The sequence below is a fragment of the Pygocentrus nattereri genome, chromosome 23, assembly GCF_015220715.1.
Source record: "Pygocentrus nattereri isolate fPygNat1 chromosome 23, fPygNat1.pri, whole genome shotgun sequence".
NCBI lineage: Eukaryota > Metazoa > Chordata > Actinopteri > Characiformes > Serrasalmidae > Pygocentrus > Pygocentrus nattereri.
Window position 1 is genome coordinate 12,109,466 of NC_051233.1, and position 22,875 is coordinate 12,132,340.

Here is a 22,875-nt window from a genome sequence, read left to right on the forward strand (position 1 = left end):
CATTCTCAAAACTTTTGGCCATGACTGTATACAGTACATATACAATACAAAAAAATCTATTTATGCTATACTGTATTATATTGTGCTATTATCTGTTACTAAAGTACTTCTGAAACTCAAGTAAAATGTAATACAATGACATGTTCCTCTCATTGGGAGAGGGGCTAGCTGGTCAAATCAAATATCCTCACAGGCCAACTTCAGCCAGACTGAGCAGCCCTACTCTGAAAGAACTTTTTTGTGGAAGAAGGGCTTATTGTGATTATTCTTGTTTGTATCCTAAGTCTATGAATTACAGTGATTTTGCCAGTGCTAAGAAGGTTTTAGAAACACCCATTACCATTGATAAAATCACAGAAACATACAGCCTCTTGTGCCTTATTGCTTTTATAAAACAGTGACAGAAAATATGCTACACAAGGTACCCACTTAATCCATGTTTAATTTGGAAATGATTGGATTGCTTTTCACATTACTTTGTGATAAATGTGGATTTGCTTTCTGTCCAGCAACAATGCAGAACAACCAGACTTTCATTCCCAGAATTCCATTAAGCATAACTCAGAGAAAGGACCCACCCATGTGTGTTGAAAAAGAATGTAGTGGCTACCAGGAAGCAGAAAACAAGTATGTCAAGTGTTCATTGTGAAGAGCATGAATGTAACTTACTACCACAGCACACCAAAGTGAACAGAACTGTTTGAACTGAATTCAAAATGAAGCACAACCACAGAAAACTTTGTTCACAAACATATACAGCCGGGGCACTTTTATACAGACAGCACAGCACATTCCAGTGTAAGAACCAGGCATCAATCTGCAAACAAACATTTATTTTAATGCTATAAGGATGAACTGAGGTTTTTTTTACAGCACCAAGTAATAACAGGCAGGAGTAAAAGGCTAACTCATTCAATTCAATAAGGTTTTTTTTTACACAAGGCCTGTAACTTATATGTAGCTTATTACCATGTAGCTTACATCTGTATATATTTCAACAGCATTTGTATAAGTCTTACATTTTTTTACTTTACTATCTTATTTCATTATTTCACTATTATTTATTTCAACTTCATTTTTTAATCTTTGTATCTTATTCATTACTTAAGTTTTCTTGCATTGTATTTATAACACCTGAAGGTTCCACATGGGATTAACTTAAATAAGTATAGTAGTGTATAGATATAGTAGTTAAGGTTTCAAAGTGTTTACTTTCTAATCTACAGTTCATGCATGAAAAATAAGCTGCAAAAACAGCCCATTTTGAATTCATTTACATACCACATATCCAGCTATTCAGACTACAGCAGTTTAACTCCACCCATTTAAGTTGATGTATGAGGCATACAAGGCAGTCAATCAAGACATTCTTGCAATTCTGTGTGTTTTTATGTACCCAAAACATACATCATTTTTTAATCTCTATTTAACCATCATTGTCATTTAGAATGAGCAAGGCTGATTTTTGTTACTGCGCCTTTAAGACTGATATCTGCAGGTGAACTCAGTTCTGATTGGCTGTTCTGTACTGGCTTCATTAAAAAAGCAGGCTGTGCTGAAATACTCCTTTTAACTTCATTACGTGTGGGCGGGGCTAAACTGATGCATTCAAGTTGTCATGTAAAGAGCAAACTCTTATTTCGTAGATTGGATCAAGGCCTACAAATATAATTAAGAACTCAAATAAACAGAGCTTAATTTTAGCTTAGTAATTGGGTTTTTCAGTACATGTATCCCCGTACTCTGATTTCGTTCATTTTTCTCAGTTTGCGCATGTCCGAAAACAGAGAGCTGTACCGGAAACAGCAGGCAGCGCCAACGAGATAGCAACAAAACACTTTTAGAACAATGCTGAGACCAACTACATGCTTTATCTTCTATGATATGTATGTTCAACCTCTACCATAACGGATTACTGAAAAATCTCATTTTCTGCAGTTTTCAGATCATAAACGCAATGTTTACGCACAACATGAAACTGCATTATTAAAAAGTAAGTAAGTTCAGTTTTCCATGTTATGGGTTCTTTGAAGCACAGTAACAAAAAACAGCCTGCTTATATGCATACATGCTGTTTCTCAAAGGGGCATATCCTGCTTCCGCACTGCCAGCAGTCATGGACATCGTGAGGTCCATCCGCGTCCACGCCGCACAGCCCGCAGCCGGCCCCGCGCAACTGCTGCCGGATAAGCGAGCGCAGCTCCCGCCGCTTGTTGTCGTCCATGCAGACGGCCACGTCTACCACGGTGATCCGGCTGGGGTCCCACACGCAGTCCTCCTCCCGGCCGGACTTGATGACCGACACGTTGCTGTTAGGAGGGATCCACGCGCAGTCGTAGCCGTTCTGGTGCCAGGACTTTTGAAGCGGATGGTTGTCGCAGTCTATCTTCTTCACTTTGCCCACGTTCACCTTCATTTTGAACACCACCTGCTCCCTCCTGTCGGTTCTGAGCGGGTAACACTTGGCCTTGTCGATGTTGCGGCTCACGTACACGCCTTGACCCAGAAGGCCGCTTGTGGACGGCTTGAAGCCGCCGGTGATGATGGGTCTAGCGTTGTTGATGTGTGTGCCGTGGTACATGGTGTAAACCCGGCCAGATTTGGGCTCCTGACCCTCCGACAGGCTTTTGCTGTCCCACGACGCCTGCCAACCTGAGAAATGCACCACGCCAGCCATGGAGCCCTCAACATTCAGCACAACACAGAGAACTTTAGCAGTGCCGCCGCAGATATTCTGAAATATTCTCAGCTCCTCTCCGTGTTAAAGTACAAAAACATGTGCCTGCCGTACGTCTTTCTTTGCTCTGGTTTTGCTTTCAGTTTTTCAGAAATAAATTCCTGCACGCAAGGCAGTGAGACGAGACTCTGTTCTTATAAAAGGCGTGTTTGATTTTTAAATGAAACCGAAACTGACCTCGCGGGAGGCGGGCGGGGGAGGGGGGGGGGGGGGGTTGGCGGCCGCTACAGGGAGCGGTACCACTGTTTTCATCGTAATCTGAATGGCCGTAGGCCTCCCTGCCTAAAAAGACCATTATAACGATTGTTTTGCTTTCATGTTTCCTGTAGGACTCCTTTAGATCCCCTTTAAGAAACCATCAAATCCATGTGGAAACACCTGTTAAACCATTACAGTCCTTTACATTGTGAAATCACCCCTATATGAAAACACACAGTGCCATTCGTGACCAGTGAACACCAACAGCTGTCAGTCATTCCATTATTAGCCACCAACATCTGCTACAACGTATAAGAGACACAACTCTGATAAGTGGTTTCAGGCTTAAATAGTTCATTATTAATATGGTGTATGAAAACCTTTATTGTAAGTAAAAAATCTTGATTGATATTTAGGTGGCATTTTTACCTTATGTCTTAAATATTACTATATACAAGTTGAATTGATACCAAATATTTGTCAGGCATATATGAATATATGTTTACATGGACACAAAAATAATAAATATAAACATTTTAAGAACAATATAATCATTTCTTTGCCATACCATCTTTTTGGGCTGTTCAAAATCTACTGTCACACTGAATGGCACGATGACGTGTACGTGACGTTATCATAGGGAAAGTCTACTGATTTATAAAAATTATGCATAATTCAAACGTTTAACAAAGTCATTCAGACTGGTTTGATGTGAAATAGTGCATTATGGAGAAACATGCCGACTCAGATGACTTTATAATGATAGTGATAGGAACCAGGGGTCTGCACGTCTACAGCATATATATAACCACTTTATTTACTATTTATAATAATATCTTATGCGCTGACTGTTTTGCATGCCAAACCACTTTACGAATTTCTCTGATGCAACTTTTAGAAGCGTTGAGCGTTTCAGACGCCTGTTTCTAAAACAACCTGTGAACAATTCTGACTCGGTAAGTTTCTCTAGAAGGGAGAGTTTCGCTTTAAACCACTCTGAGTGACTTTGTTTACTCCTCGTGCGGAAATTTCGGAAAACAGGTGGAGTTTCCCTTAAACCACGTTAAAGCTGGTCAAAACTGTGTTTATCCAACATTGACAATTGACTGACAGGAATATAGCCATTCCGTCACGCAAAATAGACAGAGTAAGTTTTTTTTTTTTTTTTTAATAAAATTCATGTAATTTACTGTAAAAAAACGAATAACCTGTCTAACGTTGACTGCAGTTGGACAGTTGGATTTATTTGGTAGGCCGTCCAAAAATTCCTGAGGCAGGAAAACCTTTTTCTTGGTTAAAGCAAAATGTAATGATTAAAAGTGATTTCTTGTGATACACTTTCAATTATTTTGTTCATGTTTACAAAATGTTGGCTATAGGCACGGCTAACAACTGAGCTAACGCTAACAATAACACTGGATAAAGCAGATCAGTAGCTTTGCTAATTTATATTATACGGGCTAGCCCTTAAGCTAGCTAGTGTACCCGAATATCATAATCAGGTTAGCCAGTGATTTTACTGTACAGCCTTTACTAAACCTCATTCAAGTACAAAGAGAAGATGTCTGACAAGTCAATACATCAACACGCATCGTTCACACATAAAGAGCTAGGGCCGTTACTTATAGGGGAAGCCCCAGCTAAGCTAACAGAGGCAGCCATTGTATGCCGCTAGCTTATTTTTCCCACCTGTATTCCGACAAGCATAGGCTTGGCTATTCAGAAAGCTGCATTTTGAGTAATATCTTGATGGATTTATACTTTTGTACTTTACTTTTACTTAACTAGGAACTAGTTTGGGCAGAAACCTATCGCTGTTTATACATCATGCTCTTTTGCTTCTGCTAAATTGTTTGAGATCAAGATTTTTTTTAATTGAAGAATAGCACTCCAGCTCTCGTTTGCTGAACGCATGCGCACAAGACTAGGTTTGCCGGAATGATGGTGGAAATAAAAAAAGACCTCCGTGCGCTGACAGTGGGACGCATTACCAGAATGGACGCCGTGCTTCTGTCTATGAATCGCCCATTGCACTTCTTCCTTGCTGCCCTCTGAGCAAAATCAACAGCACGGTCATGTTCACGATCCTCCCCACCATCCTTATCATCACCACCCAACCTTTTCCATTTCTGCAGCCCAGGCCATCTCCTGTAATCTTCTATAGAGCCTGGATGCAAATCACTAAGAAACGTCCTGCAGCAGATGATTTGCATTTACCCAAATCATCAAGAACTTCACTAGGGATGCCAGGAGAGGGGTATAAATATGTGTGCGTGCCACCTAGACGTCCATGATGTTTCCACAGGCTTTTTAAAAGCTCATTCTATGATATGATGAACACGGTATGACTCTTACTGGACTAGAAAGGCAGACTGACGTCCGGCAAAAACACAGGGGTGTGTAACCTGCAAAGTATGATGGAGACAGGTAAGAATTGATGGAAACTATTGAAGGAATGAGATGATCAAAACTGAATCTTTTTAATATAGAATATTTTGTTAAAGGTTATGTTTCTAAAACCTAGGAATAATAATAATAACACCCAGTTCTTTGGCTGTTGTCTATGACATGTTCTTTGTGAAGGGTGCTGTGACTCGAGATAAGGGCTTGTTTATGACCATTTGCAGTCCATCCTAGACATGGTGGCAGCTTGCACTTCAAACTAAAATGAGCTGACTTCACTTCAAATGAATCATACAAACTTATTGCCACAAAAAAAAAAAAAATATATATATATATATATATATATATATATATATATATATATATATATATATATATATATTCATTTAATTTATATCTAAATTATTACATATATATATATATATATATGTGTGTGTGTGTGTATATATATATATATATATATATATATATATATATATAATATGAGTTTGTCATTAACAGTCAAGTCCTTTTAAGCTTTTAAGTTATGAAGTTAGTATATATAAGCTGTAGTTGTTCTTATCATGGAAAATGGATTTTATTATGTTAGATTCTATTCTGTAATGGACTCTGATGTCTGTATATATTGTCTGTATGTAAAGGATGAAAATGTTTTTCTATAAACAATATGATCAAAAAGCTACACAAGGGAAGGATGATGGCATCCTGTAAACTCCAACTTAAAACTGTGATAGATTTCTTAAAATGTATTAGCAGTGCTGGAAATCAGTGCACAGAATATTTCATGCTTATTTGTTTGTTTGTTTTGTAATGCAGATCATTTCCTGTAATGCACAAGAGTTAACAGAATTTTGCAACTATACATTACATTTTCACACAGACCAGATAGATTCAATACTAGTGTTGTGAGCTCTTAGGAGATTCTTGCAATAGACAGTGCTTGGAAATCCCCCATCTGACAGACCATCAGGAGAGAACAGTGTTATAGTATTGGCAGCCAATAGGAATTGGCACAGAGATGGAAACATTACACAAAACATCTACTAGTGCTGGTTTATTTGTGTTATTTGGCATGACTGAAAAGCAGAGGAACGCATTATCTCTGTTCAGTTGCTTCCTGTCTTTAATGTAGGGGTACTACAGGTTCACGTACAAAATGACTGGCAGTTTGCCTGCAGACGTTCTTGTCAGTAGGCCATTTCACGCAAATTTTCAAAGGGGTTTGGAGAACACGTTCTTTAAAAACAGCACACATTCACACTAAGGAACTTGGAGTTTTGCAGAAATCAAATTAAATGATATTTGAGTTCATATAAACTCATTTAAAATGCCCGTTCCTTAAAATAGTGGTTTAATTAACGTAGTTTCTGTGTTACTCGGCTGATATTCCAGAATATCCTATAAAATAGGGCTGACCAAAGAGGGCCAAAGGATGTTCCATTAGGCCTGACAGACTGGTGTCGCTTTCTTCACTCCTTCAGCCAGAGAGAACATACATTTTATATTTTGTGTATAAATTAAACATACATTTCATATCTTTATACTAAGATTAATGAATAATCTTTTGCATGCCTTTCAAGTCTTGTGACTGTGAACGAAAACCCTACTAAAAGGAAGGATAACTATATGAAACTTTATTTGCACTAAACCTAGCCAATAAGGCTAAAGATTCCCTCTCAATTGTGGAGTAATTAAGTTGTGGAGTTATATACTAAGAGTAATGGTATATTGTTTTATTAACAACTTAAATGGCCAGGTCCTACAGTTTTACTGTAACCTAAGAATGGCTCAGCCAGTTGGCATTGTAGTCCATGTTACTGAATAATTATCCTTAGTGTACAATAAGCTTGTGATTTTAAGTTGTTGTCCATCATTGGTAGCCAGTTTATAAATGCTGTAGCAAACCATGTAAAGTTTATTTTAGGCGAAGCAAAAAACTGGCCATAATAAAAGTCCACCAGTTTCTTCATAGTTAAATCAATAAGATACTTTCATGAAGATACCCACAGAATCGGTAGCATTTACAGTGGTGATGATACACTTTCAGAGAAAAGGTAAACTGTCACAGGGGTGGTACCCTGAAGGGTATGTCTTCAGTACCTTTAGCTAGGAGTATAATTGTATCATATTCCATTGCAAAAATATGCAAGAAAAACTTATTTAAGGTACAAAGGTGGACCTTAATATCACCTTTGAGGGTGCATTTGCATTGTTTGTACCTTGATATTGTTGTATGTGACAGATTTGAGATAAGATTTTGGCCTATTAACAGAGAAGTACATGCACTGGACTGTAAGGCAAAATAGTGCCCAAAGAAAACATTATTTTTTCCAGATTTAACGCTGTTTTACCCTTATCAACATTACATATAAAACTCAGAAGACAGATTCTCGAGTCGTTTTGAATAGCAAGGTTATATTTGCATTGTAGACATTGTAGACACTCCTGGTTCCCATCACCACGACTATAAAGAAATCTATAAGTCTATAAGTTTCTCTACAGTGTCATTTCACATCAAAGCACTCAGGATGATTCTGTTTATATCTCAAAGATTAATTTATGCAGAAATTTTGAAAATTTGGTAGAATTATTCTTTAATGGCATTACAGTGGCAGTTAATATGTACAGCAAGATACCTTCACTTGCAAGCATAGAACTTGTCCCTTTATTTGTTTGTTTACAGTGTTGTGGCTGAATTCCCATTATGGTTTGTAATGTGCATGTTCAGTGGTAAAAGTTTGAGCTGTTGGTGAGTCACTTTCCCCACCACCAGGAAGGACTGTTTTTATCAAGCTTCCATGGAATAATAAGGCAGAGACTAGCGATCAGTTACTGTAGCCTAAAGTGAGAGTACATGCCTGCTGTTGTGGCCACAAAACGTTAAACTGACTAAACTTTTACTCAGACTTTTGAACTTATTCCCCTTTTCACAGTCATACATTAACAGGGAAGGAGGGAATCACTCTCGTTGGTTAGACATAGAAATGCACTCGCTTAGAGCAGGGGAAAAAACACAGAGTAATATATTAGTTCCTCATTGATGGCAAAAACCTCTAACCATTCATTTGAAAGAATTAATAAGCAATTAATGGTGAAAAATACTTCAAAAGCCACTTTAAAGGGCATTAATATTTAATAATTGGATCACGTTGTAGCGAACAAGGTACAATTAGTCCTTCACTGAATAAATGGTAGAATTGCACACAGAATACATATCATACTTTAATAAATAGACAACATACTGTACTATATTATACTATAATGCACTAACATTTTCAGGAATGCTGCTTAGGTGCCCCAGAGTCATCATTGGGCCTCTTGAAAATATAGCATTTATTATATGAATTTTTATGTATTTTTATGTTTATATATGTGTCTTTATGTATTAATGCCACACATACAGGCTCAAAAAGGACTCAATGTTTAGGTCTCAAATGCAAAATCAACATTACACTAATAAAGATATGATGACAGTAGTAGACAATTTACTCACATCCTCGGAAGACACATCCTTCACCAGGTTTGATCAGAGTTCTCTTTGAATACTCTTTCAACATGTTTCAAATCATCAGATTCATCCAACCATCTGCTTAGTTACAAATATTCTTCCTCGTGTTGCCTGCAATTCCACGTTGCTTAGGACGTCACGTAGAGCACCCAAAGGTTCAGAAACATCCCTGGACATTGTACACAAATTAAATGTGCGGTTTACTTTAGGCTATGTGCAACAAATAAACTATATAATGAGTCTTTATGAGTTGGAGCTTTTCATGTCTGGTTTGTGTGGTTTAAACAGTCTTCGTAAATGGGGTTTTTCTGGATAGCATGCTCAGACTGGGTTTAATCTGTGACTGGAAAATCCTGACGCCTTTAAGGGGAACTCCACCAATTTTTTTAACTGCCACATATTTCAATGGTTGTAAACGAACTCATTTAGAACGGATTGATTTGAAGTGGTTCGTTGTGGAGAAACCGACTGACTTGAATTTTCTCCGGCGGTGGTGAATGGAACCAGGGGTTGTGATATCTGTATCGTGAATGTAGACATTTTCTTTGCTATCCAGAATGACTGGAGAACCTACACATCTTTTCTGAGTTTTTATTGTTGATAATGGTAAAATACCATTAAATCTGATTCTTTGGGGATTAGTTCATGTTAGAACCCTCTGCTTATTTGAAAGCATACATTTTAGATAAGAATCTTCTCTGGAAACTGTCATTAATGTCTCAGGCATTAGACCTTGTATTCGTAACCTTCAAGCAATAGCATTCTATGAAGGAGCTTTTACAGACAATAAACACTTTCAGTTCCTATCACCACCTCTGAATAATTCTGGCTCTGTACATTTCTCTAGAATGAAGCATTTCACACCAGAACACTCTAAACGATTTGGTTTACATCTCAACCGCTTAGTTATGCAGAAGTTTAGGAAAATTGGTAAAATTCCCCTTTAAACATGGCTAGTATATCAATACTGGCCCTGCCAATATAGTCCACCACAGCCTGTGCGTTGGTGCCAGACATAGACACTTTCATTGTCAGCTGATTGATGAGTCAACTGTTAGTTGTGGCAGAGATGATAAATGCATTTACCATAAATGTTATTCTCAGCAGAGTATTCCAAGCGAGTGTATCAAGGAGTCAGGGTCAAGCACACGGTCAAAGACCTGTTAGCAGAGAAGCGATCGAGACAAACCAACGTACCAAGATTCAATGTAAGTAGCTTCCACTTTTCTTTGCATTTCCTGTGCTTTTCACCATAGAAAATACTTGACTTTTTTCTCAGGCCTTTCTTCAGCCATACCCATAACTACTACCTCATGACTATCACTAACTTGCAACTGTCTTCTTATGTCACCATTTCTTGTAATCAATTAATAGGTTTTATGTTTTCCACCACTTCGTGGTTTCTGTGGGTTCTGCTTATTGTAAGCATCTCCAGGTTATTCAAAAGCCTTAAACAAATGGGATACATTCATGTCATGCATAGACTTGACTTGATTCAAATGTGCACATCATTTCCACATGAATAAAATAACGTCGCTGTCACACAAAAACCTTTTATCTCCATTTTCTTTTTTAAGGGGAAGCTCGAAAAGTCCGGTTACCTTCTGCCATGATGAATGGAGCAACAAAATTGACATTTCATTACAAGTTAAGAACGTTTGGAGATGCAAGGTTTCTTCTCCTTCAGTGATCAATGTTATATTAGTCTACAATTATTGCCTAAAGTAAGTAAACTGAAGGTCAGAATTGTGTAGATTTAATTTACTGTAGTCATTTATATAATCAAATATATATTTTGTAGTGTACTATTATTATTATTATTATTATTATTGTATACATGTAACATTGGGATCGGGAGTACCAGACGCTCGCGGATGTTAAGATAAGGTTGTTTAATCGAAGATAAACAACAGCATTCAAAAAGGAGCAAAACACAAACCGAAGTCAAAGTCCAAGCCAAACAATCCAAACAGACAAAAGTACAAAGGGGTGAGACAGAAATTGTAGCAAAGTGTCAAAATACACAAAAGGCAAACAGAACAGGTTGAAACCGCTCAGTAGTTTCATTGAAACAATACCTCACAAAGTGTCTCTCTAAAGCCTGAGCTTAAGTACTACAGTGAGTCATATGATCTAATCAGCACAGGTGCAGATTGTCAATAGTCTGGTGATTGTGAACGCTGATAGGAGCATTGCAAAGTCATGTGATAGGCCACAGAATCCTGGGTGTTGGAGTCCTCTCCTAAGATGCAGTCCAAGTGTGCATGATCTGTCACGTGATGTCCCCGAGCATTCTGGGAGATGAAGTCCATTTCCATTTCAGACACAGCCGAATGCATGACAACACACCTCATGTAATTCTTTAGAATAGTGTTTTTTTCCCATTAGCTTTAACTCACTAATCTAGCACATCCCACCAATGTTTATTATTATTATTATTATTATATACATACATCTCATGCAATTCTGACTTTAGATAATAGTGTTTTTTCCATTAGCTTTAACTCATTAATCTAGCACATCCCACCAATGTTTTTTTATTATTATTATTATTATTATCCTATCTGGACTAAGCGGTTAAATATGATGATTGTAATGATGATGATTATTGATATTTTTCACCAACAGGATTATTTCTAAAAGTAAGTAAACTGAAAGACGTATTTGTGTTGATGTAGTATATTTCTTTTGTGTTGAAATTATTTACATATTTGAATAAAATAATTCCAAAAAGAATAACACATTATAAATGATTTCATATTTAATTATAAATAATAACATATAGCAATGTATTCCTTTTATTAATATCTGTCTTGGATTATTATACACTATCTATACACATACTGAATTTCAGTCTTTAGAGAGTAGTGCTTCTTTTCTTTCCCATTACCTTCAAAGAGGAATTCCACCTATTTTTTAAAATTCCTTCAGATTTCTTTACTATGATGGTGATTATGAACAAGTGTGAAAGGTGATTATTTAGTCCAAAACCACCAGTGAACCTACTGAGTTTTAATATGCAGTGTTAATAGTGGTAAAACAGTGGAAGAATCAGAAAAATAAGTTGTCTCTGAGGGCTATTTTGCCTCACCATATACTTCTCCACCATGAATGAACTTGAAAAAATACAACCCCAATTCCAATGAAGTTGGGACGTTATGTAAAACATAAATAAAAACAGAATACGATGATTTGCAAATCCTTTTCAACCTATATTCAGTTGAATATACTACAAAGACAAGATATTTAATGTTCAAACGGATAAACTTTATTGTTTTTTGCAAATATTCACTAATTTTGAATTTGATGCCTGCAACACATTCCAAAGAAGTTGGGACAGGGGCAGCAAAAGACTGGGAATGTTGAGGAATGCTCAAAAAAACACCTGATTGGAACATTCCACAGGTGAACAGGTTAATTGGAAACAGGTGAGTGTCATGACTGGGTATAAAGGGAGCATCCCTGAAAGGCTCAGTCATTCACAAGCAAGGATGAGGCGAGGTTCACCACTTTATGAACAACTGCGTGAGCAAATAGTCCAACAGTTTAAGAACAACGTTTTTCAATGTACAATTGCAGGGAATTTAGGGATTTCCATTCCTGTGAGGCAGCTGTTACAAACATTTCTGTTACAGACTTTTCTTCATCACTGAACAATTCTGACGTGATAAGTTCCCCTAGAAGGGAGCATTTTGCAGTAAAGTACTCTGAATGACTTCACTTTACTTACATTTTACATCAGTTCAGTAAAGTAGCAGGTCACGCTAACACAGTAATATATACTTATGTAATATTAATATTATTATTATCACTGACATTTCTACATCTGACGCATACACGTACTGACATTTCTACATCTGACACATATATGGAATTCCAGAATTCCAGAGTATTTTCTTTTCCATCAGCCTTAGCTGGCTAATATAGCATGCCACTGTAATGTATACAAACGGAACCACAAGCTGAGAGCATCGGTGGGTGTTGGATGACATGTCTCTTGTCACCTCGGAAAGATTGATATCAGGTGCACCTGCCTGCATCAGCACTGTCTTCCTGAAAGGGTCTAGATAAGTGAGGCATTGTTGCAGGCAGACGGTTGAAAGCAGCATTAGGTCACTGCCGAGACTTTAACCAAAGACAAACAGGCTGCCCTTGTGCTAAGCTTTGCTTGTTGCTGCGTGTGTGCATGGACAGCCCCCTCCCACCCCCCTTCCTTACTTAGTAATGGCGCTAATCGAGCCTCATGCAAATTTTCTAGAGAAGCTGATGGCATTGGCACACAATCATGCCAGAGTCCAATGCCAGTAAAAGGGTTATTGCTGTCTTAAGCATTTCATTTACAATGTAGGTTATTCATTTAAACAAGGCACACCCCCTGGAATGAAGCGAATGTACTAGTAATTACTAGTAAATAAGTCAACTGTATATAACTGTACTGTGCAAAAGTTAGAGACCACGCTTCATTTATTTACCTTCTATTCAAAACCATTAAGCACATGTTGCTCATTTTTCAAGAGATGCTTCTGAGGAGGTTAGATATAAGATAATCCACTTGCATAAGAAACAAGAAGATAAGTAAAAAAGAGGCATTTCCAAAAAATGGAGCATACAGAGAAAATGGGCCATGCAAGACCTGGAAGACCGCCAAAACTGTCACCATCAAACAGCACTTTTCTAAGTTTAATCTTTGAGACAGAGAAGAAGATCAAGCTCTACTCCTCAGGTCTGGAAAAAAAAACAAAAGTATTTCTGTCTGTCTTTCCACTGTGAGGACAGCTGAGCTGTCAAGAAGCCCTCACTGAGAAAAGGAAATAACCTCAACATGAGTCAATGCTTTTGGAATGGAACAGAAAATGCAACCAACTTCTTAGACTGAACTTTGGAGGTGTGAACAAATATCCCTGCAGATTTCTAAAACTGAAAGCAAGTCTCCTGAAAAGGTTGGGAGCTTTAAGAAGTGGACATTTTTTGTTTAAAATGTTTAACTTATTGGCTTTTTTGAAAGGAATTAGTGGTAATAAATGGTGTTTGCTGACTTTTGCACAGTGCTATAATGCTGCTGTTGGAAGAAAACCTCATATCTCCATTTTTGTTTTTGCCGTTTTTCACTTTGAAAATACCTGTTGTCCTTTATGTTGTGTGTAAATTTCATGAAGAATGGACAAAAAGAAATGGCCCAAAATTACTTGGAAAAAAATTTGGTTCCATTGACTTACATTTAAAGCAAAGGTTTTTTCCCTCTTCCTGTAAAGTTGTCATTTTGGAGATACAAGGTTTTCTTCTGACAGTTATTTCTTGAGATCTCAAGATTTTAATGCCTTTATTACATCATAACATGTTATCTCTGTAAAGCACTCTGCTATAGAGTGGTATATAGTGGTTATAAGATGAATAATTCAAGATCTCGAGAAAACAATATTTGTGGCATTGTGATAGTGACCTAAATATAACAAAAGCATGACAAAACAATGAAAATAACTAATTATCAAGAAAAAAGTACAAAATAAATAAATAAATAACATTTGAATTAATGGCCAATGGTTTCTGTAAAATGGTACCTTTGTAGAGAAGGAAAAAATATCTTAACTTTGTTGCAAGTGAATGTAAAGAGATTTTATTTTGCTCATTTTAGTCCACTTCTATTGGTACGTTTATCATGAAATGGTTAAACAATGTAAAGGACAGCTGCCATTTTCAAACAGTGCAAATAAACAAAAAACAAGTGAACACTAGAAGTAAGTTAGGTTTTTAGATGCTGGACACAGCATTTATTGCTTTTCGGCAGGGTATCTGTCTCATACAATGAAACACAATAAAAGCCCCAGCCCTTTTCTTCTGCACATAAGGAGACACTTTATCTGTTAGCTGGTTGTCATTTGGGATGTGTTCCCAGTCATCCAATCATTTTAGACCCTCAAGGCACACAACACCGGAGGCAAGCGAGTGCACACACACACACACACACACATAAACCCAGGGTGTGGGGGGTGCTATTGTAACACTGGCAAATCACATTCAAATATCCTCCCACAAAATTTGCCTGGCTTTCAACAGAACCAGCTTGTGTACTAGAGCCTTCCTGTGTTCACACTGCCTTTAAAGTCCTTGGAAACACGCCAGGGATTCCATATTCTGCGCTTTTGTGCTCCACAAAGTGAACATTAACTTGCACTTGCAAGCTTTCCTCACATTTTTTTGGGTTGAAAGTGTATTATCATGTTGTTTTCAGTGACTTTTTAGCTCTCTCAGAAATAAGACCTCATGGAATATCAAGAGATCAGTGGCTAACACATGTAGACATCCATGCTGCCCTGAAGGCGATGATAATAATCCCTATAATTCTGTCTTTATTTGTTTTCCAGACAGGAGCTAGCTCTTCCCAGCCAGCTTTTGTACAAATGCCAGGTGAGTTCACCTTCATCTGTGATCATCTGATAAAGCTCCCACACAGCTAATTAGGCTCTCAAGCAGTAATGTGTGCTGGAAGTGATGAGAGAGCTAATTCAGTGAACTAATGCTAACCTTATCTTCCTCCTTCCTCTTGCAGGGCCTCACATGCTTCCTGGATACTACAGCATGCGAAGGTCTTTCCTGCCCGATTCCGAGCTTTGCCATCCAATGAAGCAGTACTCTACAGACTCCTACTCCTCAACTTTAGGGAGCAAGGCCTTTTCTTATGACCACTCCTCCAGCTACCCCTCTTTCATTGACAGCTACTACCAGCCCGAATCATTTGGAGACTACCGAGGCGCAACTGCTTACACAGCTAGCGGAGGGTCACTCTTTCCATCATCCACTCTGTCCACACTGCTGCCCTCTCTGTCTGGCGAGTCGTCCTCACATCTGCTCTTGGTACTGACCTTAACCTTTACTTCTATGCTCTTTTAAACATGCCCCCTTCAATTAGGCCTTGTCTTTTTGTGATGTGGGGAATCCCCAGCGTCATCTTCAAGACCATTCCATTGTTGTATTAGCTCTCAGAGGGGTGAGGGAACATAAGTGTCAACTTCAGCAGCAGAACTTGCCGAGAAATCATTGTGACCAGATGCATTTTCCTTTTCAAACCCCAATATAAAGGCCAACGACGCCGTTTACAAACCATAGCATTCAGAAATTTCTAAATGCTTAACATTTCCAAACTAGAACATTTGATTTGCTGGGTTTTAGGTTACAAACTACTCTGTCTTTTGTACATGACAGCTGAAACAACTTTATCACTTTACTCAGCTAACAGGCTAGTTAGCAATGCTAAAGGCCACATAGCCAACAACAACAAAAAGAAGGGCAGTACACCACAGATCTCCTCCAAGTTTATAGCCAGGCAAAGCAATTACTCTCAAATTTTCTGTATGTTGTGTTCAAACGTCTCAATTTGAAAAGTTACATTGAAAAGTTTGCATGGCTGACTGAGCTCACTGAGGCTAACCTACCGAGGGCTAGTGCATTTTGTACTTTTCTGACACAACGCATCTAGTGAACATAACAGGGGTCTTCATCAGCAGAATTTGACCAGAAATCTTTGACACAATTCCCTTATAAAACACATTTTGTAATCTGTAGCAATAAAATGCTTCAAAATTATAGCATTCAGTTTGCTATGCTCATATAGGGATTTATGCCAGTATAACTCTAAGTGTAGTTGAGTGATTTGCTCCTCACTGTCTGCTACTGCTCTTGCGCCATTTGTGTTGAAGCAAAGTTATTGAGGGAACTTGAAACCAGTTTTGAAACAGGCTCTACAGTCACCTTATATGCATATCACTGATACATCTTAGCACGGGACAGTCAAAGGAAAAAAAACTCTAGTTTGAAGAACAAAGCTTGATTATTTTGTGGTTTATTCTCCTTGTGAGTTCATTTTCAATGGCTTTGGAGTTCTGGGACACCATTTGCCATCCCAATTGTTGAATGGCTCAGCTAACAACATCCCCGCCAGCAACCATTGTGCAAACCGCTAGCCTATGTTTGCTTTTATTACTATTTGATGATGTTTTATATAAAACCAGACTATGTAGCAGCAATCACAGACTTTAAGGTGACCATGTAAACCTAGTTTTAGCTATGTAACATACTGTTTTTATCAACAACAGTATGACATACAGTGTCAAAAACCACAACCACATTTCAGATTACCCAACAGCTTGACACAGTTGGAGGCAGGTGTGTAATAGAAATGTGCATTCTGTCTAATGTTGATATACCTGTACTATTTTTGTACCGTTTATGCAAAATTAATGAACAGATAAATAGTTAACTGTCATGAGGATTTTGGCTGAAAATAATGTAGTGCTGTGACTTTTTAGGTGTGAGCACTGGTGTTACACAATGAATTAGCATCACACAGAGCAATACGCTTGAAAGCATGAAAAATAGCTGAGGGAAATCAGTAGATTTCTGTGTTGGATTAGTAACAGAGGCTGCCTCAGATGAGCTAATGGGCTAACACACCTAACCAGAACAACAGTGGATGCTAACACAGACTCGTCATCCATCTATTACACATCTGCTAGAGTAGTTATCCCATTTCATGACAAAGTTGTGCTATCTCTGCCATCTCAGTCACATCCTTATACTGCCTTCAAGTCCTCCACAGAAGCTCCTGCTTCCAACTTTGGAGGTCAAAGATTAGACATGATGTAAGAGGTTTGGTGGGAATGAAGGTGGACAAGCTGGGACAAATGCTTTTCTCTTTACTTTTTTCTGTCATTAAAGAGTGTCATTTATTGTAATGCTGTCACAACAAAATGAAGAGCACAGATGAGGTGAGTCATGTTGCAATCCATTTGAAACCATCATGTAAAATGTGCTTATATTTGTATTTTTTGCTTGTGGTTGATTTTGGCCTGCAGCATTTATGTGTAGCTGATGAATGACTGAAATATATCAAGTTTACAGTACAAACATCAGCAGTTACCGTTGCTTTTTCATTGGCACACCACCAACTCTAAAAGTCAGGGGGGTTGAAATATCTAAGTCTCCTGCTAGTAATCCTGCCAACAACAGTGGGCATTGGAAAAAAAAACACAGCATCAGTTCAATGGTCTTATGGCTGGTTTATGCTGGTCTGGTGTTGGGTTAGCTGGTCACTCAGTGTGGTCGTGCTGGTTGACCAACTTAGCAGCATCGAAAAAACAACACATGGTAATTGTGGTGGCGTTCATGTAAGTTCATCTCATTAATATTTCCGACAGGCACCAATTATGCTCCATAGCAATGTCAAGGCACCCCTGTTTTTTGGAAAGTGTTATATATATACTTGCTCACAAACTGCTAAACTTTACAGTGCATAAAATCACCATTTAAAGAAAGTGTCTGTATATTTGCTCCATCCTCCTTTGATGGAATGTAATGAACACCGACAGTGATTTCAGTATACAAATACTGGCACCTAAAATGGCTAACCAAACCCTCGAGTACCCATGCGCATCCCTAGTGTCTAATGATTGTTTGCAGTTTGCATGATGCTTATATATGCCTTGTTGTCTATTACCCTTGTACCTCCAGTGTAAACTTCAGGATCAAACTTCAGGAACCAAGCATTTTGGCTAACTGACTACTACTATTTTGGAAGGGGAATAATTGTTTACATTTGATCTTTTACAAAACTACATTTCAAGGAGAACAGAAATAACATGCAACACAGGCACCATGATGTCTTGTAAGCTCATCTTTTATTCTCTTCCTTCTGACAGAGAGATCCATGGGACCAGTCTTCAGAAGATCACGTCAGTCAGCCAGAGGTTCTGTGCCCTGAGGCTTCGGCCCCAGTGGCAGACTCTCCTTCCCTGGGTGGCCAAGACTCAGGCGGATCCTCACCGTATCGCCTCTCCACGAGCCGCAGCAGTGCATCCATTCCCCCCAGCTCCCAGCCCTACACCCTGCAGACGCTGGAGGACGTCCACTACCCAACTACCTCCTACAGCTCTGCCTCCAGCTACTCCTGCCCGCCATACATGACTGTCCCAGGGGATCTGGCTGTGGTCAAGATGCTCCCTGTGTCTTCAGAAGAGGGCAGTGGTAGTGTGGCGTCCCTCAGTGACACTACAAGTCAAGCATGGGCTAAAGATGATGGATCTGGCTCGTGGATGTCTTATGAGACAAGAAGGGCTTTTTAAGAGGCTTCAATGCACTTATATGGACACTAAACTGGTGATGCAAGCAGAACCTGAAATATGACACACAAAACTGGTGGATTTTAGGCTGAAGTTTGTAATAAGCTTAACAGCTTAAAGGAATACTCTAGTCTTTTTCAGCCTAATCCCTATCTACTGCATAGAGTCGATTGCCAGAAAATCTGTTGGCTCAGAATTAGGAGTGGTTAACGTGAATTTAGCATTATCATAATATTAGTACACTGGCTAACTGCGTGTTTCAGTAACAAAGGATCATAATTAGTCCCGTTTAATTGGATTTAGTACAGCACTGGATGTAAAACATTAAATACGCAGTTTTGTGTGCAAACATTTTCGCATCCAACTTTTACAAATGGCATATTTTGTTGATTTTCTAAGTGAAAATAAGTCGAAACATCCTGCAAAAGAAACAAACCCAAAAAATAAACATAAAAGGCCACATTTTAAGTTATTTTTTTCCCCAATATGTTAAATTCAGCAAATAAGTAGTAAATGTTCAAAAAACCGGGAAGAAGTGCGTTCTCTGTGGAGGATGTATTGATGTATTTTCACTTAAAAATTAACAAAACAATTTGGCCATGGCAGTTACAGTTTTTGGTAGTATTTTTAAAATGTGGTACCAATGGGAGGGCGGCACGGTGGTGTGGTGGGTAGCGCTGTCGCCTCACAGCAAGGAGGGCCTGGGTTCGATTCCCCGGCTGGGTGACCGGGGTCCTCTCTGTGTGGAGTTTGCATGTTCTCCCCGTGTCTGCGTGGGTTTCCTCCGGGTTCTCCGGTTTCCTCCCACAGTCCAAAGACATGCAGTCAGGCCGATTGGGTGTGCTAAATTGTCCCTAGGTGTGTGAGTGACTGTCTGTGTCTGTGTGTCTGCCCTGCGATGGACTGGCGACCTGTCCAGGGTGTATCCTGCCTTCCGCCCGAAGACTGTTGGGATAGGCTCCAGCTCCCCCCCGCGACCCTGACGGAGAAGCGGCTTAGAAAATGGATGGATGGATGGATGGTACCAATGGGGTTTTTTGTCACTGTTCCAACTTATCAGATTTCAGAAAAACTAAATATTGTAACATATACTGTATATCATGTTTTTGCCATATTGCCCACCCCAACTCAGAGCACAACTTAAGGGCCATTCTGGCCTAAAACTGTTATTGTATTTGCATCATATATGTAGTATCCATAGCAGCACTCCTGTTTGACAGACTACACAATTTTGTTTTTGTTTTATATTTTTGTCCATCAATGTTCTCACTACAATACCCGCCATGCATTATGCAAATACAATGTACAACTGCTGGGAATTCGACCATGGTGAGAAAGAAAGCCACTGTTGTAGAAGCTATATTCAGTTTACTGGCCGTTTTTCAAAAAGTGCCTCCCACCTTCAAGACATGTCATCAGAATTGGGGTTTCCTCATCTTTAAATGGGAAAATCTCACTTAAAAGACTTACGTGCCACCACTGTAGTTGCCAAATGAAATTTTTCATATTGGCCCTTTAAAATAGAGGCTGCCTATTAGTTTCTATTATAAGTGTAACAGGCTCTGGGAATCCAGTTGATCCAATTACTGTCTGTAGTAACTGACCTTATGATATAGGTCTGGCAGATAGAGAATTGGTTGGAAAACTCTGGAGTATTCCCTTAATAGATAGTGATATTAGGTACAACTTTAAATTATTTTTTTTACATAATCCATTATTACAATTCTTCAATGAATACAGACTGTCACAGAATCCTCTTGGATTCATTGACAGTCTGATTATAAATGAATTATTCTGCTGTCTTCTTGAATATTTTTGTCTGATGCACTAAAACAGTGAAACACATTGGCTCTTATTTGTCAACGTTGCATATGGTCAAATCTGCGCATGGCAATCCAGCAAACCTATTTTACATGCATATTTATATGAATAAATGTGCCAGTTTCCATTTGAAGGCATATTACACTGCACAAAAGAAACCAATGTTTAAAGGTTTTTGGTTTTATCACAGTGTAAAGGATTCTGATGATGTAATAGGTTTCCTAGGGCTGATTCCAGATCAATTTGATGGTTTCCTAATGGGATCTAAAGGTGTCCTAGAGGAACTAGGGTCTCTAATAGTAACTATTATGTCATCAGGTTTTAATCCTTATAGTTCTTATGGTCTTTTTTCAGCAGGGATGTTATGTTATGTTATGTTATGCTGATACACTACATAATCCCATCATTCTACCATACAACAATATAAAGTTTGGTAGGATAAGCAGTAGCAGTGCACTTACTTCTCCACTTCAGACTCCGCCAATGAGCACAGCCATTGCCTCATAAGACACTGAATGCTGATTTTCTATTGGCTTCCTACCAAAACATGCCTGGGTTAGGACGTGGTTCATGTAAATAATATGTAGATGAGGTACAGCTGCTTGATTTCACGCACTGAGGCAGATTCATTATCTCACATTGTATGAAAATTTCATGAATCAGACGCAGAGTAGTTTGTATGTCTTTAAAGATGGTCATGTTTGTGCTCTTTTTATACAACTTAGATGAAAAGGGCTATTGAGCGTGCCTTAGATCTTCCCAAATTCCTGAAAATCAGAGAACATCCTGGGTTAATGCTGATACTGACAGCGCTGAGAGTGAAAATCTCAGCTCAGTGCTGATGGTGTCTATACATGCATTTTTTAGTTCCCAGAAATCATTAGGCCTCCTCTGAAGGCCTAGAAGGCCCTGAGGGTTCCCCTCTAAAGTACAAGGTGCTCCTTTTTCAGCTTTGGGATGAAAAGCAGAAAACATATTTAACTGAAAATTACACAGCAACTCAATATACAGCCTGGTCTCATTACCTGTGTGCATCAATTCTTATGCAAGACTAAACACTGGACTGCAAATTCCAATATAATACCAACATTGCTAGTGTGTACTGTGTTCACCCTCAATTAGTGTTTTTACTGAGTACTTAATGTGCTTATACAGTTTCAGTTTTTTCAGGAGAATTTCTTTCAGGTTCAATTACACATTTAGACACATAAACCCATAAAACTTTAAACCACATCTCAGATGTTCAGTTTCAGTGTTTTAGTGCACATTTTATTTTTTTTCTATTTTCTCAGTAACAACTTCTTGACACATCTCCAAAGTTCAGTCTTAGAAGTTGAATTTTCAGAGCCATAGTGCTGAGTTGTCTTCTCACAGGTGAAGGATGGACAGAAACACCAGTGGGCTTTATATGAATCAAGGTTGAAGCTTAATTTTCCGCTGTGTGTCAAAGATAGTTGTTAAGAGTCCAATTTTTAGTATATCTTTTAATACTTTTTTCTTGTTTTGAAAACTCCTGCGTTTTCACTTATTTTCCTTTAACTTCTCTTCTTTGTGCCGGTGGATTATTTTGTATCTAATCTGTATTTTAGAGGCACATGAGAATTTTTTTTAAGGCAGCTGAGGTGTGGGTAGGTAGTTGATTTTATAATATTAGTGTCTTCAGTGAGAGTGCTGGGAAAAAATAGTAGACTTTGAGGAAAATGTCATAATGTTTTGAGAAAAAAGTTGTAATATTTTGAGAATTAAGTCTTACTATTTAGAGAAAAAACGTACTATTTTAAGAAAATAGCTGTAATATAAAGTAAAATAGCTGAAAAAAGTAGAATTACAACATTAAAGTGGCATTAATACCAGGAAAGGTCGCAATATTGTGGCCAAAGGCTTTGCAAAGGGAAGGCAGCACATCCTCGTGTTGTAATGAGGGGCGTTGAGCAGTTGGTGGAGTTACACTTTCATATTGATTTAGATAAAAACAAGGAGTGTGTGGAACTCTGGCACACCAATACAGCAACCAAGACCCAAACGCATTATTATTTTTTTTCTCTAAACACTATGACCTTTTTCTCAAAAAATTACGACTTTATTCTTGAAATAGT

General features: G+C 38.3%; 2 protein-coding genes across 3 annotated transcripts; one reads left to right on the forward strand and one right to left on the reverse strand.

Annotated features, from left to right (window-relative positions):
* Positions 1–424: 424 nt before the first annotated feature.
* Positions 425–2,879, reverse strand: gig2o (grass carp reovirus (GCRV)-induced gene 2o). The gene has a single exon (XM_017701779.2). It carries the CDS (start codon positions 2,675–2,677, stop codon positions 2,057–2,059), a length of 621 nt encoding a protein of 206 aa, XP_017557268.1. The 5' UTR covers positions 2,678–2,879; the 3' UTR covers positions 425–2,056.
* A 2,344-nt stretch (positions 2,880–5,223) lies between these two features.
* c23h11orf53 (chromosome 23 C11orf53 homolog) lies at positions 5,224–19,408 on the forward strand. Of its 2 annotated transcripts, none has more exons than XM_017701777.2 (5): positions 5,224–5,362; positions 9,951–10,054; positions 15,209–15,251; positions 15,394–15,698; positions 18,539–19,408. In XM_017701777.2, exons 1-5 carry the CDS (start codon positions 5,350–5,352, stop codon positions 18,959–18,961), a joined length of 888 nt encoding a protein of 295 aa, XP_017557266.1. In that variant the 5' UTR covers positions 5,224–5,349; the 3' UTR covers positions 18,962–19,408. The 2 variants fall into 2 exon arrangements, with proteins under 2 accessions (XP_017557266.1, XP_017557267.1); XM_017701778.2 differs by having other exon boundaries at positions 9,954–10,054.
* The last annotated feature ends 3,467 nt before the right edge of the window (positions 19,409–22,875 follow it).